We start from the raw sequence: 26,192 nt of genomic DNA on the forward strand, positions 1-26,192 counted from the left end.
CAAACACATTGGAAGCTTATCTTTCTATACTTCTCTACATTTAAAGGTTTGTTTAATTTAAGGTAAGAATCTTTTTAAGACCTGCTTATATATGCTAAGGTAGGTATTTGTTAAACAGTTATACACATTCACTACGTGCTGTCATAGACTTTACACAGTAGCACACTCAATCTACACAAGTCGACATGTGTCAACGTGTTCACTCTAATACAAACATAGGTTTTGTATTTATGATACAATAACATAAACCACATCTAACACCTACAAAGTATGTTTCAGCAATGTTTTAAGGCCATGCCCACTATTTTGCACACAATCTTCAATTGAGTTAATAGAAAACAATAATTGAATAACCATTAGAATAATTAATTCATTGTCAGAATTGTAGTTGAAAGGCAAGATTTGCAGGTCCATATATGTGAAGGGTATGCCAGCGTGCACGGACGTACGCTCACTCTCACGAGCGGTGACATAAGCTGAGTTTTCTATTGAAAACAATAGGGACCCGTCCATGCAAGCTTGCGTACGCTCAGATAGCCGCAAGAAGTCGGTGGGAAGACGGACGAGAGACGTCCGTAAACGGTGGCGTACGCTCTGTTGTACGCCAGTTGTCGGAGTGTAAGGGCTGGTCCATCCGTGTACGTTGGCGTACGCTCAATTGTACGCCACTCCCCTTCGACGTTGTTTCTGCCCGTACGTATGCGGCTGATTTGTGGGTGGACTTAACCCCAACGGCCGCGTACGGAGAGCGTACGTTAATAGCGAACGTACGCACGTTTGGCCGCTCCGATCAGAATAACCTCCTTAATAACACTACAGGTTGACTGCTGGTTAAAAGAAATGTACCTAATTAAAAATGGTCTGTATCTGAAAAAGTACACATATACAAATCAATGCAATGAAACATAGGTACTTATGTATTATCTGGGCTCCCATGTTAAATGCACCCCATTTTTTCATACCCCTACTATCCAACTAAGCATGGAGTTGATTTTATATAGTGTGGCGAGCGCAGCGAGCCACCGTGCCCGAAGCGTGGCGAGCGCAGCGAGCCCTGCGAGGGGACGCGGTCTCATAAGAAAAACGGGAGCCCAGATATTACATAAGTACCGAAACGTATATTAAAAACAGTATTGAGGCAAGACTAGAGCTCAATTATAAAACTAAAACAATAAAAATATATATAAAAACAGAGTTGAGAACTTGTGAAAAATGCTAATATTCAAAGATACAGTTAGTGGCTCATTAGTATTGATAACGAGCAGCTATCCGTTTTAAGTATAAAAACTTAAAACTTATAAAAGTTTGATAGTTTATGTGTCCATCAAAGTATTAAAATAAGTAAATGGCTGGTGTTTCTGGTGCAGATTGCGGTGTCCCGTCAGTTGCGGCGTACCATCAGTGCAGCGGCCCCAGTGGTGATCAGTAGTCTAGCTGGGGCCGAACACATCAAAAACTAAGACCGCAAGCATGCCTGTGGTGCAGCGGCAGCAGAACTCATGCATCACACCCGGGGAGGGCTGCTAGGTCCGGACCGACACAGCTTCACATTACCTCCCCCTCTCCTGCAGTCCTACCTGGGTAGCTAGGATACAACATCCCAGATCAAATCTGACTGACCAATTAACATCATCTGGATGCAATCAATTAATGATAAATATGTGGATGCAAATGACGGGACGTCGCAGTCTGCACCAGAAACCAACAACAGCCATCTACTTATATAAATACTTTGATGGACACATAAACTTTCAAACTTTTATACTTTTTCAGTGTAAGATGGATAGCTGCTTATTATCAACACTAACGAGCCACTACCTGCATGTTTAAACATTAGCATTTTTCACAAATCCTCAATTCCATTTTTATATTTCTTTTTATTGTTTTAGTTTTATAATTGAGCTCTAATCTTGCCTCAATACTGTTTTGAATATATGTTTCATTGCATTGCATTGTATATGTGTATATGGGTAATGTTTTCAGATACAGACTATTCTTTCAACCAACAGTCAACCTGTAGTGTTAAGCATTTGTCATCCCCTCCTAATCACAACAATCAGGACCATTCACATACAGGCAACAGTCATGAAATGTAACAATAAACTATTTCATTTTGAAAGTTATGCCCCTTTCCCACTGCAGCTAAAAAACGGTAAATTGCCGATTTTCAGAGCAATTTACCGTTTTAAGGCTGCAGTGGGAAAGTGCCAGAGTTGAAATACCGTTTAAAATTAAATGTTTTTTCAACCCGTTTTTAAAGTGGGAATGCCTCTTAAATGTTATTTAGCCTCCAGGCAGTCCCAGTGCCTGATGAGAACTAGTAGTTCTCACTTTGTGCATGTGTAATGAGTGCACATGCATAATAAAGAGCCGCTCATTACATATGCGCATATGTAATGAGCGGCTCATTATTATGCACGTGCAATCATTACATATATGCGCAAAGTGAGAACTACTAGTTCTCAACAGGCACTGGGACTGCCTGGACCCCGCATGGACCCCCGCTGCCTCCCCACTGCCCTGCATCCCCGTGCAGGTAAGTACAAGGGGAGGGGAGGTGGGGGCACAGGGCAGGTACGGGGGGGGGGGGGTTAGGCACTCTTTACACTTGGGGGGGGGTTAGGCACTCTACATTTTACACGGTTCACTGCAATGGGAATGGTACTTAAATGGTATTTAAAACGGTAATCTGCTGCAGTGGGAATGCTAATACCGTTTTAAATACCATTTAAGATTACCAGTACTTTAAACTGGTCTGCAGTGGGAAAGCAGCATTATAGAAACAAGTGACAGGTTGTATTTAAATTGTTTTTATTTTGTATTAACAACACATTGCCTGATTACTATCACTCTGCACCACTACAGCACATCAGAGATAGGGTATTGAGCGCTGTTTCCTACAACAAACCATTTTTATTATTCCACCTTTAGTTTTTCTCCTCTCACTTATATACCTAAAAATAGTTTGACCTCCTTTACCCACTGACCAGGTCATTTGGGGGCCATTTGTACACGAGTTTGGAGACTGTAAAGCTAAGGCATATATAATATAATAATATATACCCAATATAATGAATTAATCTAAATGATCACATGCGGCACTGTTTATTCACACCATATACTCGCATGGGGCAATTTCCAAACTATAGCATGTCTATTGTATGCACTCCTTATTATACGCTGGTCAGTCTGAATCAGGCTCCGACTCTTTTCTCGCACGTGCGGAATGATTTTGTGCAATTTGATACAGTTCAACCCAGCATTAGCCCCATTGTTGGAAAATACAAATCTGCTGAGTAATCAAGACAAAGCCATACATTATCATGTTAATAAATGCTAATTAGCTAAGAAAAATGCCCGTGAAGAACAATAACCCACAGCCACAAGTTTTGCTTGATACTTACAAAAACAATAAATCAATAATATTTTTTTTTACTATGTTAGTCAATCAAATAAGGAATACCAGTCTAACTTGGGCTATATATCATACATCCATACAACAACATAATGAAAAGCTACAGTGCTAGAATAACACTGCTCCAATGCTGCTAGTTTCACACCTGTCACCAGGTGGCATCATTACATGTGCTAGAAAAACCATGCCAGGCTTTCAGTCTATGTGAATACTCAGGCATCTCATTCTGCATGCATGCTATAACAGACGGTGCTATGGAAACATAACTATAAATAATTACTGCCATTTGCTCGCACACTGGTGAGAAAATCTGCACTGCCACTCATATTAGCAGGAACAAAAGTGAAGGGGCGCTGCTTTCAGTTCTACCACAAGGTGGCAGCAGAGCTAGTGTATTACACTACTACTGTAGTTACAGGTACAGTATACTTGTTTGATTTTTGTGCAACACTACTCTTTAGAACTCATTCTAATTAATTTGCTCCCCTGTGCGATTGCACAGGGGAGTGATGTTTAGAGACTGCGCATGTGCAGCTTTTTTGTACTAGAGGGCCTGGGAAATTGATTGTTCGCACGCTGATACGGGTGCAGGGGGAGATCAGTTGATGTCAGCAGATGTCAGCTGACCACCCTCTTCCCCTACAGGGGCTCCTCAGATCCAAGACACAAGAGAGTGTATATATGACCCACAAAGCTGCGGATTGCGCAGCTTTGCGGGTCAATCTGAACGATGGCCTTTATGTGAATCTAAACTCTCTGCACTCTTGAAGGAGATTAAGTAAGTGCAATATTTATCAGCATATCTTAGGTGCAGATCTTATATACTGTATGAGTATATGGCTTCTATGAATAATATGGTGTTAGGAACTCATGGCCTGAAGACCATCGCAAGAAGCTTGTGATGCAATAGAGGGCCTGATTCCGATATGTAAGGAAGCACCTGTGCAATTCTGTACCTATGTATCTATGTATGTATCTGTGGGATCCGAGTGCTGAAGAACAGTGTTGATTGATAAATGCCACAGAATATCAATAATGCTATAGATAAGGGGGACTTGTGAGTAATATCACTAGACCTGATCTGCACATGTTCAGAACAGGTCTTGTGTCTGTGCAGCCCCACCACAAACATTGGATTTGTACATAGACCATGGGGTTTACTGCCCCAGAGAGCAAAGTGTGATATTTGTGCCATGCCATGTACACTAACTGTTGCAAATGTACTTACTGTTGAATCAGTATCCGCACCAGGTTAGTGTGACCACAGGTGGCTGCCGCATGGAGAGGAGTCCAGAGCTCATTGTCTGTGACGTTTACATTAGCACCGTGTGATAACAGCAACTTGAGAAGATCTTCATAGTTATCAATGCAGCACTGAAGGGACAAAGTGATTGGACAAACTTTTTGATACTGGAAATACAGTAACTGAGAAGGTACAGAATTCCAAGCATACACATAACACAGAAACACACATGAATGAATATACATATTGCTTACTATGTAACAAATTCTAGGTACCCCTCATACTGTATTAATCTTATGCCCCTTTCAGACCGCACTAAAAAAAACGGTAATTTGCTGATTTTTAAACGTTTTAAAATGGTAATCTGTGTGGTCTGAAAGGTGCAGAGTGATTTGACCGTTTCCCCAAAAAGTTTTTTTGGAAACGGTAAAAAAGCAGGGTCCTACCCGTTTCAGACCAGTTTTTTTTTTGGTCTGAATGGGTCTGAAACGGTATTTAGGACCCCACACTGGTCCCCTCCTCCCCTGGTACCTGGACAGCTCGGTCCAAGGCAGCCCCTTCCCCGGTACCTGGACAGCCAGCCTGTAAGATGAGACCCCGGTCCAGAGGTGATGATACGGGCTGCAGGGGGCAGGCACTCCTCCAGTCTTCCCAGTGCCACACAGCGCAGGGTCCCTTCGGGGAATGTGAAATGAGCGGTGGGGTCCCTGCGGCGGATGGGAACTAGCGCCGCAGGGACCCCGCCACTCATTTGACATTCCCTGAAGGGACCCAGCGCTGTGTGGCACTGGGGAGACTGGAGGAGTGCAGCCCGTACCATCACCCCTGTACCAGGGTCTCGTCTCCCCTGCTGTTAGTTAGGAGCTGATTGGCTTTTTTTTATCAATTTTTGACATTTGATGCATCTGGCCCAGTAAAACATAGGGGAATATCCAATAACCCCAGAAGCATTTCTGTCCATTTGAAACAGACAGATTAATGACCTATTATTGAGGTATCCAATTAGAGGCAATTTTTCATAATCATGCAATAACACATTGGATCTGGCATATGTCCTTGAGTTTATAAGTTATTGTGGTATAGAAGATGCTTATCAGAGTTTATGCTTTGTGTGCCAGAGGCATGCAAAGCATAATTCCAGATAAGTGCTAGTATCGGGAGATGCAGACGCTGGAATTGGGGCTAATCAGACAGTCTCTGTAAACCAATTAACCCCTATACATTGTTATTACTCTACTGAATGCTTTGAGGAACCAGGAACACAGATGTCTATTATTCAAATTTTCTTTAAAGTAGTGGTTGTCATCCTGGGGTACAAGTCTCTCCAGGGGTACTTTGTGATGTTCAGGGTTACAAAGAAAAATGTATGGTGGGGGGATAGGATGGGGCATACATGTGCCAGAGGGGTCTCTAGGAAAGTGATAACATACAGGAGAATACAGATATTTAGGGCAGTATCCAATTAGCCCAAAAAATCTGCTGTGAGCCACCGCTTACCGTGAAAAGTGTTTCACCTGCCTCACAAAATCCCTGAAAACGGCCATGTTTTCCTACTAAAAGGAGGTTGTGACCGCAAAAACATAATGATATTGCTTATTAATATTTTTGTCAGCTTCTAGCGCGATTGTAAATGCTAAAAGTTACAAATAAAAATGCCATCATTATGGCTAAGAAATGAAATGCTCTATCTATGTATCCCTGTAGAAAGCCAAAGTGGACTATAATTTATCAATTATTTGTCAATTTTAACATTTTCCTAGCAAATGTTGGAGTGCCAGGGGATCCCCACTTAGTAAATGATTGAGAACCACTGACTTAGGGCCAAATGTAATAGCTGGCAATTTGAGTCGACATGATTCCAGACAGGTATTCACTAGATTTAAAGTGGCATAACTGGGTTTGCCTAAGTTAAAACTAAATTTAGATTTGAATCTAATAACGATCTTGCCATAATCACACAGGCTTCTGCAAATCGCACGCTATTATATTTGGACTTTACAGTAGAGGACCCTTACCTAAAAACAAGTTGGATCCCTATCATTCAACTTGACCTAGATGTCAGTTAAACATGTAATGCAGTCACTAATTTAAACAAGATATTTAGCTGGAATAGAGTCAGATGGACTAAGCTTGAAAAGTGATAAAATGGAGAGTGATAACGCACCAGCCAGGGGCGAATTTAGGGGTCAGGCCGCCCCTAGGCACAACATTTTTGTGTCCCCCCCTCCCCCTATTTTAATGTAATCATATATGTATATACATTGTTATTTATATATTTCATTACATTTTAACTGTAGCCCACATAAAAAAAAATGTAAGCACTCTGGACTGCTCACTGTACGGAGGACCCGGAGGGAGGCACTTATTAGTACAATGATTAGCAGCACAGTGGGCCTTATTTTGGTTCATTCTTTCTGACAAAATCCTTCTTAGATGGGCAAAACCATGTGCACTGCAGGTGGGGCAGGTGTTACTTATGCAGAGAGAATTAGATTTGGGTGGGGTTTTACTTCAAAGTGAGATCTATATTGCAGTGTAAAAATAAAGCAGTCAGTATTTTCCCTGCACAGAAACAAAATTACTCACCCAAATCTAATTCTCTCTGCACATGTTACATCTGCCCCCCCCTGCAGTGCACATGGTTTTGTCCATCTAAGAAGGATTTTGTCAGAAAGAATGAACCAAAATAAGGCCCAGTGTCTCCGTCAGTCTCTCTCTGGGCGGTATTCAATGAGGCAGAATCGCCAAGTTTTATGGCGATTCTGTGTTTTTTTCGTGTGTGCCTGCGATTTTTTGAGCTGAAAAAGCGAATCACCCTATTCAACGTCTTCTATTCGCCGATGACGACCGGTGAATGAAGCACCAATCACCAAATGTTATTCTCTACAAATCGCCGGTTTTTGTGTATAGGGATTTTCATGGGGATTCGCCGGTAGTCGACGGGAATCGCCAAAAGTGTATTCAATGAGAAGTTGGCGATTCTTATTTCTTGTTTCATATCGCCGTTCCTCACCGAGTGTCCCTCGTCATCTTTTTGTGGTGAACTTTTATCGGAACCTGTGAAATAATTGGTTTTAAGTGTTCAATTTAACTCTGCAAGTGTAATGTATTATTATTTGCTGCCCTTTTGTGATGTGATGGTCGTAGAAGTGCTATACAAATATATATTTAATTTTTTCTGGTATTTTTTTTTTCTCCCACAACGCACTGTTCTTACCCATGGTGCACCTCACTTACCCATGATTCTCCTCCCCACCTCACTCCTTCGTTTGGCCTTTGAGGAGATTACACAGCTTTTGCAGTCTGCTGTATTGGACTGTACTGAAGCTGTTTAGGGAAACGCCGGATTGGCTGAGAATCGCCGTTGGGGGCGGCGATTCTCAGCCACGTTGAATAGGGTGACACAGCTAGTCCCGGTGACTCCCGAAGCTTGGCGATTCGACGTAAAAAAACGGTGAATGGCTGGCGAATGTAAAATCTGAATCGCTGTGACCAACGATTCAGGTCATTGAATACCGCCCTCTGGCTCACACACTGTGACTGACTGAGCGCAGGGAGGATCTGCGCGCCGCTCAGCTGCTGGATACACAGCAGCCAATAGACTGTGTGTGTGTGTGTGTAGAGTAGCCAATGGACGGGCGCCGGCAGCAGTGAGCCCGAGCCATTTCTGGAAGTGCAGGGGGACCGTCGGACCCAGCCACTAAGCGGTGATGTAATGTGCATAGCAGAGTGGGTGGGCAGTGGCAAGTGACGATATAATTCATGTCTGCGGCGCTCGTCACTCGCCGATGCCCACCCGCTGTGCCATGCTGCTATTTAACAGAATGTCAGCCTGCCTGCCGCCCTTAACTGGTGCCGCCCTGAGGCCGGTGCCTCACGGGCCTAGGCACAAATCCGGCCCTGGCACCAGCCAATCAGCTCCTAACTGTCAGGCTACTGACTGGGTTTGAAAAATGACAGTTATGAGATGATTGGTTGGTGGTTTATCACTCTCCACTTTATCCTTTTTCAAAGCTTAGTAGTTCTCGCCCACAATCTTTATATCCAGATGTGTGTGACTTTTCTGATTCTCTAAAATACTCCAGAAATGGGTGATATAAGTAGGCATGACCTGTATAACATGCTTCTATAGAGAAAACGACTTTTAAGCAGCACAATAATACCCCTTTTACACCCCCGCAAAACCCCGGGTCTTCGGCGGCTCAGACCCGGGTCAGCGGTGGTGTAAATGGCACACACTGTGTCCCTTTACACGGGATTTCTACCCAGGTCCTGAACACAGCTAGGACCTGGGTAGAGGGCGGTGTAAATGGGTACGCCGGGTCATCCGACCCAGCTCCCATTTACATCAATGGGGGACGTGCAACCTGCGGACCAAAGCGTCCGCAGGTTGGCTGGGGGCACAGACAGCCTGCGCTGCTGCTATACTCTGCAGACAGCAGCGGCGGCAGTGTAGGAGGTGAATGGATGCGGCATCCATTCACCTCCCAGACGACAGCTGAGGGGTGTACGGGGGCTGGGGGCAGCCCAGCAGCTTACCTTGGTACTGGGCTGCCCCCAGCCCTGACGCTTGGAGATGATGTCATCTCCAAGTGCCGCCTCCGTCTACACTGCAGGTGGGCACCACAGTGTAAATGGTGTAAATCCCGGATCCGACCCGGCTTGGATCCTTCTTCCAAATGCCGGGTCGGATCCGGGATTTTTGGTGTAAAAGGAGTATTAGTGGTTCTTAGCTTTGGAAAAATTGTCAGCTATCAAATTAACTAATGTGGCTCCGCAAATATTAATGTCATAATAACTTCATATTAACTTTATACTACTCAACACCTGGTATTATCAGCATTCAAAGATAAACAAAATGGTAGGAATAGAAAGGAGACTCTATAAACTCCATGAAGAAAATCCTAGCGGCAGTAAATTCAGAAAATCTGTCCACAAATATGAAGTGTTTATTGAGGTCCTTCAGAAGCAGTTTTCCCACCCTGTGCAACATTATTAGCTGGAGGATACAGGATCAGACAGACAAACAGTGGGTGGCACACAATGCCTTCCTTGATGCTGAGATTTATGTAGGGAGCTAGGAATGTGCCAGCTCCAAAGTTCTTTCCCATTGCAAAGGCTGGCATTGGTTCTGTTTAACCCCTCAGCTACCTGAATAATGCAGGATATAAAGTACTTTAATGAATACAGGCAGGGTAATGCTCCTATAGGAAACGGTTAATAAAACAAGTGGTTGAGAGGAGTTAGTTGAGCAGCATATATATTCTCATACCTGATGCAGAGCTGTCAGGCCATCTTCATTGCTCAGGTTGGGGTCCACATTACTCTGAAGTAAAGAGAGGACTGCAGACAAGATAGAAAGGAAAATATTAAAGAATGTCACACAAACAAAGTTGCACCTCTATAAAGCACTGACCGATGGCAATAAACTTTAAACAGTCTAGAACCAGGCAGATCAATAAATGTGTGTGACTGGTTGCTATTGGATATTTTACTTGTCTGCGGGCTCATGTAGCAGACAGGAGACATAAGATGGGTACACATTGGGCGAAATATCATTAACAATATGGACAAAATCAATATAGTTAATGATATAATATAAAGTATAAATTGCTCAGTGAGTATCCATTACATTGTTAATGACACCCCCCTGTACATGCCGCATGTACGAAGCGGGAGTTGTCAAACCGTAAAGCAAGTGTCCTAAGGTGAGCTCAAGGAGGACAGAAACCTCCCGTGGTGCAGAAGGGCGATATCAGTCAGTATATATGCACTATATCGTTATCCCAATTAAATGCCGATATAGATAGAAATATGGGTGACCCTCTCCATGAGGGAGAAAATGCTCTGTGCCTGGACTTCCCTGGTAATGTATCATTGCCATCACCTGTGGTGAAACACCTTTCTTATCAATTAACTAGCTCCCCACCGGTGATGGCAATCCTACATTACCAGGGAAGTCCAGGAACAGAGCATTTTCTCCCTCATGGAGAGGGTCAGGTATGCAAGTATGCAGAAATGTGTATCTCCGAGAGGTTTAAAAACATAAATCCCAACTGTACCTATTTATGCAGGACTGTACAACTTTTCAGAAATGGTCTTGCTGTCCTACACATGGAGGGGAAGGTTTGGCAAGATTTTGCTCACTCCTGCTCACAGCGAAGCAGTGGGTCATCCTCAAATAGATGCTGTGCACATGTACATGGCATCGAAACTGTGCAGTGAGGTAAGCCAGGGGGCTACCCAGCTGAGCGTGAAATGTTGGGCACTCCCCCACATTATGAAAACGGGAGATGTGACGCATCTTTCCAGCCAAGGCCACATCCCATTCCAGCAAAGGCCACAATCCCTTATCGGAAGTGCACACCACAGGCACACTAGGTCTGGTATTTGAATAATACAGTATATGAATATGTTGGTAGTTATGCAGATATGAACCACAAAAAGAATTGCAAATCTTGGATGAGACAAAAGTCCACAAGCTCTGAGCTACTGCAAAATCCTGGCATAAGAAAGTCCTTGAACCCCTCAGCACATTATATAATGTCCCTAAAAATGCACACTCTATACAGTTTTCCAGGTCACCCGACAGGTGCACTCATTACTGACTGACATGTTTTAAAAGATCCACAGGTGGAGCTAATTATTTCACTTGATTCTGTGAGGAGACCTACAAAACATGCACTGTGAGAACCTGTGCTCTACATCGAACCTCCCAAGATGACCCTCTCCATGAGGGAGAAATTGCTCTGTTCCTTGATTTCCCTGGTAATGTATGATTGCCATCACCTGTGGTGAGCTAGTTAATTAATAAGAAAGGTGTTTCACCACAGGTGATGGCAATCATATATTATCAGGGAAGTACAGGAACAGAGCATTTTCTCCACCATGGAGAGGGTCAGGTAGGCCAGTATGCTCTCTCTAGGAGGGACAGAATGCTCTAGTACTGGATTCCTCTCTTATTTTATGATTACCATCACCTGTGGTGAAACGCCTTTCTTAACAAGTAACCTGCTTGAACAGGTGATGGCAATCATAAATTTAGAGGAAAGTCCAGGAACAAAGCATTATAGCCCTGTACACACGGGGGGAGATATATTGCTCAGCCATATATTGCTAGCAATATATGGCTGAGCAATATATTGCTCAGTTCCTCCTTTTCATCAGCGACCAGAGATGGTCGCTGATGAAAAGGAACCTCAGCCGGCGGTGCCGCAGAGGTAATCAGCTGGTTGCAGGAGCAAGCTCCTGCGACCAGCGATTAGAACGGGGCTGAAAACAGGAGCGCGCACCCAGCGATTTATCGCCGGGGCACACTTCCATCACTGGCAATATGGTCGCCTGTGACCATATTTCCAGCGATTTCAGCCCCTATCGCCCCCCTGTGTACACAGCATTTGTCCCTCCTGGAATAGGTAATGTTGAGAGGTATGCTCCACTCCTTTTTCCTTATTTCTATAATCCTGCACTACAAAACAAAGTGCACCACAGCTTTGCAAACCCAAGCACCTGAGTAGAACTAATATTACCAGCTCTATACATGTGACTGCAGTTACTGGAGAGATTTGCTATAGTCTGTCATAAATGCCAGTCCAGAGTTCCCAATTTAATTTTTTTTTTACCACATTCTCATTGCAACGCAGAGATTCTCGGCACTTATACAAGTTCAACTGCAGAGATATCAATTAAATTCTAGGTCACCGGTTACACATTGATCGAATCCTGCTTTATTTAATACTCAATTTAATGAAAGGTTATGATTGATTGTTGAGACAGCAGCTTCTTGTAGAGCAGTAGCCATATTTCTTATTTTGGCAATTATTAAATTGAGTATTTATAACTATATTGTATTTGTATAGATGTTATAATGTACTTTATTATTAATTTTATAGTTTTTCCTAGCCTATTTTTAACCTACATGACCATGTTGGAAAGTGTACAGTAGTACCTGGGCCATGTTATTGAATTATATGGGGACATTTACTAAGATGGGTGTTATATTTCAGATGGGATGTTGCTATGGGCAACCAATCAGATTCTAACTTTTACCTTCCAGAAGGAACTAAATAAATAAGTAGTAGATTCTGATTGGTTGCCCATAGCAATATCTCATCTGACATAAAATGCCCATCTTTAGATGCCCATGTATGGGTGCGATGAGATGCACGCTCCCCTGCACATCCCATTGCACAGCACATAAAGTATGTGCTGCCTGTAGTTCTTGAACCTGATTGCATCGTATCTTGTTCAAAACGCACCATGCTTTAGTACATCGCATGCGTTTTGAACAAGATGCAATCTAGTTTAAAACGCATGGAGCGCATCACACCGTGTATGGGCACCTTTAGTAAGTTTACCTGATGGTTAGTAAGTAAAGCAATAAATTACACAACTGGGCAAAACCATGTTGCACTTCAGGAGAGGCAGATGTAGCAAACAGATTCAGATTTGGGTGGGTGGGTTATATTTTTCTGTGCAGGGTAAAAAAATTCTGCTTTTATATGTAGCCCATAAATACTGGACAGCTTTTTTTTGTTACACTGCAATTTAGATTTCAATTTAAACTCACTCCACCCAAATCTCTGCACATTAAATCTGCCCCACCTGCAGTGCAATATGGTTTATCCCAGTTGCTTCTTTTTTTTTGTTTTACTTACAAACATGAATCAGGCCCCATGTGCATTTCTGAAAGTCCACATTACATAAATATATTGAGTGTTGTGGTTTTCCTGACACAGAATGGTGGTGTTCCGATACCTGCACTGGGTCCCGACTCTAGAACCATCCGCAGCTTGCCATAGTGCAGAGGTTTTGCAAACTGTTTTTTTTTCTTTTAAATTTGTTAATGCAATGGTTAGTTACCATTGCATTAGAAAATGTGATGGTGGAAGCCCAGCCATAATTTGATGGTTGGCTTCCGATTGTTCATCCTTACCAGTCAACTCCTGACATTTTTAAAACACAGCCTGTATATGACAATTAGGAGCGGATTGGCTGGTATATTATCCCTCTCCAATGTATCACGCAAAATCTTAGTACCTCACCCCTGGTTCCTATATAACCGCAGGTTCAGTAATGTACTGTATGTTCAGTTTTTTTTTTTTTTTTTTAGTGGACATCACTATAAACTCCTATAGTACCAGTGCTGAATGTTTTCTTTTTCTGGTGGCTTTTCATGCACAGTACATTATCATACATGCCGTATTTATCACCACAGAATTTTCACAGTGCCTTCCCTAATGCAATATTTTATAATGTTATGTTTTGTTCCTCATTTGTAGTTAAGCCAGGAATAGATAAGAGATAACTTAATTACTTCAAACTTCCTCTCTACAGTGTATTTTTGAGGAGAGGCTAAGAGGATGATGCTGAGACAATAACCTAGCATCTATTTACAAGATCATTAACCCTCATTACTTCTAACAAATGAAATGTGAGTTCCAGAATCATGAAATCCTTATACTGTTTGCAGAGGGAGAGCGTCTGACCCTTCTCTTTCTCTTAAACAACAATCTGGTACTGAGCTCTCTCAAACTCGCCTGCTCCGGTTCCTAACAAGCCTGCATAACGAGCCTCACCAAGGTTTATTGGTTCAGAAATAGTCAGTTGTCCTTGTGCTTCCAAAACCCTTTCCTTGCCATACTGTGGGAAGTAGAGGAGTGTTACATATCTGAGTGACCCACCCAAGTCAACTTTGTATTATGCATGCCTTGGAAGCCACACCCTTACTTACACTTCATCAAAAGCTCATTAATTCAGCAATTAAACCATCAACATCTTACACTGTTGTTAACTCTCACAGGATTCACACACACAGACAGCAAGGGTTAGGAGAGGTTATGATGCATGTGCCTAAGGAGCCTAGTTATTATCAGAAATTTTAGGTTACCAAACTTTGTTTTGGGCTATATCTATCCTATGATTTAGGGTTCGGCATTATTCTATTATCCTCAGTGTGTAACTCATGGCAGGGTTATGTAACAACACATGGTCCTGTTGCAAGATGTTAAATAGAATCAGACAGATAGAAGACAGATGACGAGCATCAGGTGTTTTAAAAGGTATCAGCATTAACAGTCATTTTTTACCTTTGCCTTTATTAAATACTTAACTAGGTGTTCAATTTAAAAACATCATTTTAGTGTATTATGAAATATGTAACATTGCTTATTAACATTTATGTGTGAATCTTTATCTCAATGGAGAAATTCCAGGTGTATATTTGACTCCTACTCGTCCAACATCTCTCCCATCGCTGCCGTGTTCTAATAAATATTTGCATACAATCAGTTCATTATATGTAGTAGACATATTTTCCTTAAAACTTCTGGGCTAGAGACTCTTTTTCTCGAGACATGTTGCAACCTTTTACGGGACACCTTCTCTATGCAGACAAGGATCTACAGCACACTAGTGTGCCTTGAGCTGTTATCAAGTGTGCCTCCAGAGATAGGGACGTTCACACCGGTTTACAACCACCACCAATTCAACTGTTATTCACTGACCTCTTCCCTCTCTTATCCTGTCTCTGTATCCTGGGCATATGAGACCACCGTTTGAGAAAGGTTGAAAATCACTGATCTACAGGAAGGGAACATACAACCAGAACTAGGGCTAAAGCGTTTTCCATATATGATTTGTACAGTATTTGTACAAATGGGAAAAGTGGATTATTTTAACCAGTTTCAATGGTGTGGAATAACTACTGGCATTGTGACTATAATCAATACTTACCTACTTACCACACCTTCTTTCTGATGGAAAGCATTAAATTAAGACATGCATAAGATAGGAAGATGAGATAAATGTAATGAAATGCATGTATGTTTATATACTGTATATATACTTACGTCTGTGCAGAGGCTCAGTAAATGCCCCAGTTAATCAAAGGCCACCACGTGATGTGGTAAGAAGGTAAGTATTGATCATAGTCACAATGCGCTTGGCAGCAGAAACATTGATTTGTTTAAAGATGTGAATGCACCTCTACAGATAGATTGGATGTGTATGTATATATATATATATATATATATATATATATATATATATATATATATATATATATATATATATATATATATATATATATATATATATATATATATATATGCAAAAAGGTCCTGCACACAGGAAAATAGCACTCCGGACATATCCAGCTTAGAACAACTGCCTCAAAAACGAAACCCACACGGTTTTCTTACATCAACATTTCGGACAATTAAGTCAAGATTTGTCCCATAGATCTACTTGTCTGCGTCCCGGCGCTCCTCCTGGCTCCTTATGAAAAATCACCCTCACAAAATGGCTGCCCCTAACAGCAGACCATTTTTAAGAATGCTAGAGGAGGCCATGCCCGCAACCTGCTCTAGTCTGCTGTAACGGGTCGGCCATTTTGTGAGGGAAATTTTTTATAAGGAGCCAGAATGCAGACTGTGGGTCGCGACTCCCAGCCACAGATGCAGTGGCAAGTGTCAGGATAAGGCAGGTCCTGGCAGGAGGCAGTGTAACAATAGCCCCTGCAGACCCACGGCGCCCACATTTTCTCAGCACCTCCCCGGCACCGCAGTGTCTACAGCGCTATTGTTATGTCACTGGGGTCATGTTAAAGGGTATGCTTCACTTGCTCCCTTTCCCGCTTTCCAGGCAAAGGGAGATACTTACAAGTCATATTCATGATAAATGCATGCATGATGCCACTTTGAGATTCGAGTAAATCTGGATAAAAACTATCCTGCACATCTCTAATTTTTGTTGTGCAGTAATAGTACAAAGATGTACGCTTTCAAAAAACACAGACAAACACCCAAATACATGGGTCGTTATTTAGAAATATAATAGGACACGGGTCCATTCGAGGAGCGAACCTGCATTTGCAGTCTGCAAGCTCTCCGTAGGTGACATCACATGGGAGCGGGGCAGAATGATGGAAAGTTGTCGAGGGGGGGGAGTAAGCACTTGGAGCTGACAGTGCTGCTTCCTCTATAGTTGGACCCGGGTTGCTCGTCCCGGTTACCCATTCACACCGCACCATACCCCAGGAAGATCCCGGGAGCATCCCTGGTTGAAATGCCAAAGCATGGCTCCCCGGAAAAAAAGGTTGGTGTGAATGGGGTATTAGTGATGCATGAGTATCTTATCAATAGCTTGGAATATCTACTAAACAGTCCATAGTTATCAATGGGAATGTTGCAGGGTGCAGGGACTGCGGGGGCAATGCGGGAGACTTACCCACCGCCGGGAGGGGGCAACACCAGGTTAAGTTCATTGCCCCTTTACAAACCTCATTCATTGACGTGAATAGTAATCTAAAGATCTACATCAAACGTCCATACACACTGGGCGATTTTGCCTAGAGTGTACGGACAGCAATGATGCCTGACTTGCCTACCCTCCTGGAATGGCCGGGAGGGTAGGCAAGTCAGGCATCATTGCTGTCCTGTACGCTAGGCAAAATCGCCAAGTGTGTATGGACGTTTGATGTAGATCTTTAGATTACTATCCGCGTCAATAACTGAGGTTTGTAAAGGGGCAATGAACTTAACCTGGTGTTGCCCATAGAAATTAAACAGACAGTGGCTTTCATTTTCTAAATTGTGCTAGAAAAAAAAACAGATACTGTATGACTGCTACAGATTCTTTTTCTGCACAGTTACCTTGGGAACAGTATTCACAGATGCTGCTGTCAGTGTGTATAGTTAAAAAGAAGAGTCAGAGAAGATATGACAGAAAGGTTAGAGGTCACTAATTTAATTATACAAACTAAAAAAAAAAAATCAAAAATTTCAATAAAATACTAAAATATAGTCTAAAAAAAATACCACTGTATGTGAAAACATTTAGTTGAGCAACCTGACTAGAATAGGTTGTTAAGTAGGAAAAAGGCCGGGGTGCCCAGGCATAGGAGAGGAGCGTGTATGACATCAACTTCCACCCCCAATACCACTGCTTCTATCACAGCCACTGAGTAAGGCCTTGGCTACGCACAGGGTGGGATTTCAAGCTTGTAGGGTGGTCTATACCTGATTGCAAGGCTCTGCAATTTAGCATATCAGTGTCTAGCGAGCAGGTAAATCCTGCCCTGCGGAACGCACTCCCCCCGCTTAGCGAATCCCCGCTAACACGTCCGCTCACATGTTGAAGCACAGAGGGGAAATCATTTGATGGTCGCTCACCAAGCCTTGGAAAGCAAATAGCAATTGCTCTCAACTCCTGGTTTCTGCTGAGATAATTTGCTCTGTTCACTACAGATCCTTTACGAAGAAACCTTTCTACTTGCCACAGAGACTTTCCCTCTGAAAAGTCTATACTTACTTTGCAGATTGCCACTATTTGACAAATTGGGAGCGGAAGCTGATGTCTTGTGATGTCAGCCGCCCACCCCAAGGATGTTCTCAGGTGTATGCCCAGGGTTTCCATGGGCACGTCCACCTTTTTGTGGGCATGCCCAAAAAACACTGGGTGGTCCCCTGCATTCACCCCTTCCTGCCCACCATTGAGTGTGAAGCTCGCTGAAAGCGTACGCTCCGGGAGCTTGCACATGCGCAAACCCCCACAATCACCCGGGGGGGGTGAATTAAGACCTGAGCAATCAGATCGCGGCCTGAGTCATATACGGCAATGGAAGAAACAGACAACTGCTGCCGCCCGCCGTGATAAGTACATTTCAAGCAGCAAAGCTGCAGGACTGCAGATACAGGGCCAGATTCACTAAGCTTCAAAAGCTATAAAATGGAGAGTAATAAACAACCAACCAATCATTCATGTTGAATACGCAAATGAACCTACCACGCACCATACTTATACCTACATTTCTCAAATTTACAGTCTCACAGTATTATTATATTCTATTTAATCCAGCACCTCGAGAACATGGGGGCTAATTCAGGTTGATCACATAAGCAATCCAACCCACAATTTCCTGATTGTTGGGAAATTGTGCAGGCACAGTACATGTTCTGTGCATGTACCCTCCTTCCTGGTCGCTAACCCTCCCCTTTGCCCCAAGCAATCTATCCCTAACCATCCACCCTCTCTGCAACCTAACCTCCTCCCCACAGGCTTACCACCCCAATACTGCTTAAACCTAACCCTCCCTGCCCTCAAACCCTCCCCACAACCTATCTCTCTGGTATACTTATGTTCAGGATGCCGACAGTCAGGATTCTAGCCCCAGCATAGTGATCAGTGTCAGTGATCAGTGTCAGAGCTCCGGTGCTCAAGTAGTACTATTTATTTATTTCTTTACAGTTTCTTATATAGCGCAGCAGATTTTACCACTGCTCACAGCGCTTAGTGAGCGAAGGCCGTGGGAAGAAGGAGGCTGCTGATGACTTCAGTGGCCCTCCTGGTGGCAGGGGAACACCCAGAAAATGTCTGCGGCACGCCCCCAAATGCCAATCACCCTGCAAGCAACGAGCAATGGCTAGCCTTCACTCGCTGCCTTTAGGCATAAGGCTCATACCATATGCATGTGCGGTCAGATGACAATTACATGTACGAATTCACATCCTGTCCGAACGAGTCTGAATCGGCCCCATTGCCACCAACAGTGACCCACCTTTGATGAAGCTACATAGTGTAGCGAAACGAATCAGAGAGCTGCTTGGACACCCACCATTTGCACGGAATCCCGGATTGTAGTCCGAACCAACCCTTTGGGACTTATACCAATTGTATCCTGCTAAATGACCTAATACCAGCCATTATGCCCAGCTTGGGGAAGGGCAGTCCGCAATTCCATCTGCAGATCATATTGCCAATTAATTTCCGTTGGACCTACAGTTATTCTTACCAGTATTGGGCCGACCACAGGGATACAAGCAGACAATACATATTAAGGGTGGTAACTATTTCCATATTCACATTCCCTTTATTACACAGGGTTACGGAACAGACTCTCCGGCATATCCAATACTTTTTGTGGGTGTCATTATTCTTATATATATATATATATATACAAAAAGGAAAACGACAATGCGCAAAGGTAATATGAATGATAATTTGGTGGCAAACGATACCAGTCTCATGGGGATAATTCCCAAAGTTCCACAAGGGTCTGGCGTTTTCGATCCTTACACCTGTGGATATTTAGTTCCTTTATAGTCAACACTATGCTTGTGTCTTAAGCCGGCTGCTCCACTTAAATATCCCGAATCCACACAGGTTGGTTTATCTGTAAACAAAAGAAGAGTGGGTGCTCCGATAGTGTATTACCACTTTTTATTTGAACAGGAAAGATTAAGAACAATCAGGTAGGGTGTCACACGTAGCCGCGACGGAGCGCGGCGGGTACAGTACTTACCCGTCCGCGCCCGCCGCCGGCTAGCGTGTGCAGGCTCCGGTCTGCGGTGTGCGGGTAGCGGCAGCTCTGGGTAGGGATGGCAGCAGTAGTGGTGCCGGGAGGCCGGCGTCGCCATCTTGGTTGAGGGCAGGAGACAGATTGGCCCAGAGTGGAGGTTCCCTCCTCATCCTGTGCTGACAGCCAATGGCAGCCATCCCCTGGGGATATAGGGGATCTGCCTAGGCTGTTCAGTGTCAGTGCAATGAGTCTTTGGAGTCATTCACAACTCCTAGCTGATTCCCGGATCCTGGCTCTTTCTCTCCTGACTCTGGTGCCTTGCTCCCTGCATCTTGCTACAAGGAAGTTTTCTCCTGACACCAATGCTGCAAGTCCTACCTAGTGCTTGTTCCTGCTTGTGTCCCAGAATTACCCTGCACAGCTTCCCGCTGTCCTCCTTCATACAACTCATTCATTCCATCATCTTTCAGTCATCCGGATCCATTTCTTTTGTCATCAAATCAACCTCCTTCCGGATCCTCATCTATGTACTCTGGCTCACCAAGTATACGTTTCCAGATTTCCCTGCCCGTTATTAGTATTGTGCTGGACTCTATTTAATTTATTCCAACTGTCACTTAAAGAAGTATTTGAGTGAAGTTTATCATTTATGAAATCCGTTATTAAACCTGCACGTTTCAATCCTACTCCTCCTGGTCCGTCTCCGGTTCCTGTGCACCACACGACTCCATCCAGCCCTTTAGCCGTGACAGTTTGCACTGACCCGATGGAATCGGGTGAAGCACAGGCCTCCATGACGGATGTTCTTCAAGGCATCATGGCTCGATTGGAACAAGTAGAGACTACCCAGCGTCAAGTGGCTCAATTTCTCCAGACCTTGTCATCACCTCAGGCGGCTCCCTCAGTTTCAGCAGCACCAACCTCCGGAGCTTCGGCCCCTGCTGCTCCCCCTGGGCCAGCTGCTCCTCACCAGCTACACCTGTCAACCCCCAGTAAATATGACGGGTCCCCGAGGGGGTGTCGAGGATTCCTGAATCAATGTGACGTCCATTTTACCCTCCAGCCTTCCAATTTCCCCTCTCCCAAGACTCGGGTGGCTTACATCGTGTCCCTACTGGCGGGTCCAGCCCTGGAGTGGGTGTCCCCCCTTTGGGAGCGTGCGGATCCCATCCTCAATAACTATGAAGAATTTGTGGCCTCCTTCCGTCGCATCTTCGACGAGCCTGGCAGAGTGTCCTCCGCAGCCACGGAGATCCTAAGGATTCGTCAGGGCAGTCGCCCAGTGGGACAATATGTCGTACAATTTCAAACCCTGGCTTCCGAACTCAGATGGAACGAAGAGGCTCTCGTTTCTGCCTTCTGGAACGGCCTAGCCGGGCGCATCAAGGACGAGTTAGCAACTCACGATTCTCCTTCCACCCTGGCTGAACTCATTTCATTATGTAACAAAGTCGATCTGCGACTCCAAGAACGCCAACTTGAGAGGAATCGCTCTGATCGCCTTCGCCCTCGATTTCCTTCCAATGTCGCACCAGCCTCCAAACCAACCCCGCCTCCTGCGGTGTCAACAGATGAGCCCATGCAAATCAACCGCTCCCGTCTCTCTCTCTCGAAGAGAAGTCCCGAAGAGAGAATCTATGCATGTACTGTGGCTCCTCAGCTCACTTATTGGCTTCCTGCCCGCTGCGGCCGGGAAACGACCGCTCCTAATCTCCCCGAGGGAGGTCCGATTAGGAGTCTTGCTTCCATCTCCCTCTTCTTCTGATTCCACCATTCCGGTTACCCTTGTGTGTCCCCAAGGGAGAAAAAGAGTTCAGGCCCTATTGGACTCTGGAGCAGCGGGAAACTTCCTTTCTTCTTCTTTTGTTACCCAACATGCCCTGCCTGTGCAACCCCTGGATCACTCGCTGGTCCTCACTGCAGTGGATGGGAGTCGAATTCGTAGTGGACAAATCACCCATCAGACCACCCCGGTGACACTGCTCATAGGAGCTCTACATCAAGAGACCCTCGAATTCTTCATTCTTCCACAGTCCTCACACCAAATGTTCCTGGGCCTTCCCTGGCTCTCCAAACATAACCCACACATCGATTGGACCAATATGGAGGTCAAGGCCTGGGGAACAGATTGCCAGTCTACTTGCATTCCTCAGATCCTTCCGGTCTACCAGACCCATCCACAACGTGAGGGTAACTGTCCTTCATCCTCTTCAGCTCCACCCTTGTCGATACCCGCACCATATCGTTCATTTACAGATGTATTCAGTAAAGGTGGTGCCGACACCCTGCCTCCTCACCGTCCTTGGGACTGCCCGATAGAGCTGGTGGCCGGGAAATTCCCTCCTCGTGGCCGCATCTATCCCCTGTCGCTACCTGAGACTGAGGCCATGTCCTCGTACATTCAAGAGAACTTAAACAAAGGTTTCATTCGACCATCTACTTCTCCGGCCGGGGCCGGGTTTTTCTTTGTGAAAAAGAAAGATGGCGGTCTTCGGCCATGTATCGACTATAGGGGCCTGAACGACATCACCATTAAAAACCGCTATCCCTTACCCCTTATCGCAGAACTATTCGACAAGATCAGAGGGGCAGCAATCTTTACTAAATTGGACCTGCGAGGGGCCTACAATTTGATCCGGATCCGTCCAGGTGACGAGTGGAAGACGGCTTTTAACACGCGCGACGGCCACTATGAATACCTGGTGATGCCCTTCGGCCTTTGTAACGCCCCCGCTGTCTTCCAACAGTTTGTAAATGATATCTTTCGGGACTTGCTGTACCACTCCATCGTAGTCTATCTAGACGATATACTCATCTTCTCTCCAAATCTCCAACTTCACAGACAGACAGTGTCCGAAGTCCTACGACGTCTTCGCCAAAATCAACTGTTCTGCAAGCTGGAAAAGTGCGTTTTTGAGGTCACGTCCATTCCATTCTTGGGTCACATTCTCTCCGCCACTGGGATAGAAATGGACCCAGAGAAGGTGAGAGCCATCCAAGACTGGGCAGCCCCCACAACACTCAAAGGAATTCAGAGATTCCTAGGGTTCTCAAACTATTACCGGCGATTTATCCGGAACTTCTCTACTATCGCTGCTCCCCTCACTGCTCTCACTTGCAAGGGAGCTGATCCAAGCCGATGGTCGCCAGAAGCATCCTCTGCCTTCCAGCAGTTAAAGAGAGCATTCATGACGGCACCAATCCTCCTCCAACCAGACCTCGACAGGCCCTTCATTCTCGAGGTGGACGCATCCTCGGAAGGGATCGGGGCCATCTTGTCACAAAAAGGTGAGGATCAAGAATTACACCCTTGTGCCTTCCTCTCCAAAAAATTCCTCCCAGCAGAGAAGAATTACCCCATCGGGGAACAGGAGTTGCTTGCAGTCAAAACTGCGTTAGAGGAGTGGCGATACCTTCTGGAGGGGGCACGACATAAGATCACCGTGTATTCAGACCACAAAAATCTGTCCTTTCTTAAACAGGCTCAGTGCCTTACTGCCCGCCAAGCCCGTTGGGCCATGTTTTTTGAACGCTTTGATTTCCAAATTAAATTCCGACCTGGAACCACGAATACTAAGGCAGACGCTCTATCCCGCTCCTTTGAGACGACCTCTGACCTAGAGACACCTCCTCGTCCAATCCTCGATCCGCTGGTCTTCGCCCAAGTAACCGTACAGCCATCTCCTCCTCCAGGTAAAACGTTCGTTCCCCCCGAACTTCGCAAGAAAATATTGTCATGGGCACATTCTTCCCGCTTCGCAGGGCACGCAGGAGCACAAAAGACCTTGATGTTCCTGTCACGTTCTTATTGGTGGCCAACCATCCGCCACGACGTAACCAACTTCGTTGCCTCTTGTGTAAGATGTGCTCAGCATAAAGTGCCCAGAACAACTCCCGCTGGTCCTCTCCGCCCTCTAACTATTCCCACAGAACCATGGACCCATCTGTCAATGGACTTCATTTGCGAACTACCTCCCTCAAAAGGTCATACCGCAATCTGGGTAGTGGTCGACCGATTCTCGAAAATGGTCCATTTTTTCCCACTAAAAGGTCTCCCCTCTGCTCCAGTACTGGCTCAGCTATTCATCTCAACCATTTTTAAACTTCACGGACTGCCCAAAGAGATTGTATCCGACCGCGGAGTACAGTTCGTTGCAAAGTTCTGGAGAGCTCTCTGTGCCGCGGTACAGGTCAAACTCAAGTTTTCCACTGCCTTTCATCCCCAGACCAACGGCCAGACAGAACGGGTGAATCAAGACTTGGAGGCCTTTATCCGACTGTTTGTCTCGTCTTCCCAAGATGACTGGGTGGATCTTCTCCCGTGGGCAGAATATATGCATAACAACTCCTATCACTCTTCCTCCGGAACCACCCCCTTCTTTACAGTATTCGGCAAACATCCACGATCTCCGGATTTCTCAGAATTATCCTCTTCCGAAGTTCCTGCAGCAACCACTTCATTACAACGCTTTGCTAAAATCTGGTCGGATGTCCACACCGCTCTTCTTAAATCTTCCGCCCGATACAAGAGGATGGCAGACAGGAAAAGAAGGGCAGCGCCCAGATTGAAAGTCGGAGACCGGGTATGGCTGTCTACCCGCCATATACGCCTCCGTCTGCCCTCTATGAAGCTGGCTCCCCGGTTCATTGGGCCATACCCTATCATCCAAGTCATTAATCCTGTCGCTTATAGACTTCAACTTCCTCCTTCCCTAAGGATTTCGAATTCCTTCCATGTGTCCCTCCTCAAGCCTTTAAGGTTGAACTCTTATCAAAAGAAGATTCCCAAACCGCCCAAGATTAACTCCGAAAGTGGGGCTGAATTCGAGGTAAGACGCATTATAGACTCTCGTTGCCGCAATTCTCGTACCCAGTATCTGGTGGAATGGGTTGGGTTTGGTCCTGAAGAGAACTCTTGGGTGGATTCCATTGATTTGCACGCTCCAAAACTGGTAAAGCAATTTCTCCAGAGAAATCCGCACACGGCCCATAGGCGCCCTGGGGTCACCCTGAAAAGGGGGGGTACTGTCACACGTAGCCGCGACGGAGCGCGGCGGGTACAGTACTCACCCGTCCGCGCCCGCCGCCGGCTAGCGTGTGCAGGCTCCGGTCTGCGGTGTGCGGGTAGCGGCAGCTCTGGGTAGGGATGGCAGCAGTAGTGGTGCCGGGAGGCCGGCGTCGCCATCTTGGTTGAGGGCAGGAGACAGATTGGCCCAGAGTGGAGGTTCCCTCCTCATCCTGTGCTGACAGCCAATGGCAGCCATCCCCTGGGGATATAGGGGATCTGCCTAGGCTGTTCAGTGTCAGTGCAATGAGTCTTTGGAGTCATTCACAACTCCTAGCTGATTCCCGGATCCTGGCTCTTTCTCTCCTGACTCTGGTGCCTTGCTCCCTGCATCTTGCTACAAGGAAGTTTTCTCCTGACACCAATGCTGCAAGTCCTACCTAGTGCTTGTTCCTGCTTGTGTCCCAGAATTACCCTGCACAGCTTCCCGCTGTCCTCCTTCATACAACTCATTCATTCCATCATCTTTCAGTCATCCGGATCCATTTCTTCTGTCATCAAATCAACCTCCTTCCGGATCCTCATCTATGTACTCTGGCTCACCAAGTATACGTTTCCAGATTTCCCTGCCCGTTATTAGTATTGTGCTGGACTCTATTTAATTTATTCCAACTGTCACTTAAAGAAGTATTTGAGTGAAGTTTATCATTTATGAAATCCGTTATTAAACCTGCACGTTTCAATCCTACTCCTCCTGGTCCGTCTCCGGTTCCTGTGCACCACACGACTCCATCCAGCCCTTTAGCCGTGACAGTGGGTCACGTACCGCAAACTGCGGCTGTTACCTGCCGCTGGTATATAAAATAAAAGACGAACAGTTGGAGAGGTTGCACTCCTCCTTACAGCTCTTGAGCACACGATCAACAGAGACGCTAGGCCTAGCGTCTCTGTTGATCGTGTGCTCAAGAGCTGTAAGGAGGAGTGCAACCTCTCCAACTGTTCGTCTTTTATTTTATATACCAGCGGCAGGTAACAGCCGCAGTTTGCGGTACATGACCCTACCTGATTGTTCTTAATCTTTCCTGTTCAAATAAAAAGTGGTAATACACTATCGGAGCGCCCACTCTTCTTTTGTTTTCATATATATATATATATATATATATATATATATATATATATATTTATTTCATTGTCATCTTAATTCATGTTTTTTATTATGTTTCATTACATT

The 26,192-nt window shown here is 45.0% G+C and overlaps 1 protein-coding gene across 1 annotated transcript in view; it reads right to left on the bottom strand.

Annotated features, from left to right (window-relative positions):
* PPP1R16B (protein phosphatase 1 regulatory subunit 16B) overlaps positions 1-26,192 on the bottom strand; it is a 46,195-nt gene that overhangs the window by 12,649 nt on the left and 7,354 nt on the right. Inside the window, exons 3-4 of the mRNA XM_083147717.1 lie at positions 9,931-10,001; positions 4,644-4,789 (exon numbers count right to left, since the gene is read on the bottom strand). Of these exons, the coding sequence (XP_083003843.1) occupies positions 4,644-4,789; positions 9,931-10,001 (217 nt within the window). The remainder of the gene's footprint in view (positions 1-4,643; positions 4,790-9,930; positions 10,002-26,192) is intronic.

This window comes from Crinia signifera, chromosome 6 (genome assembly GCF_055691185.1).
Source record: "Crinia signifera chromosome 6, ASM5569118v1, whole genome shotgun sequence".
Classification (NCBI taxonomy): Eukaryota; Metazoa; Chordata; class Amphibia; order Anura; family Myobatrachidae; genus Crinia; species Crinia signifera.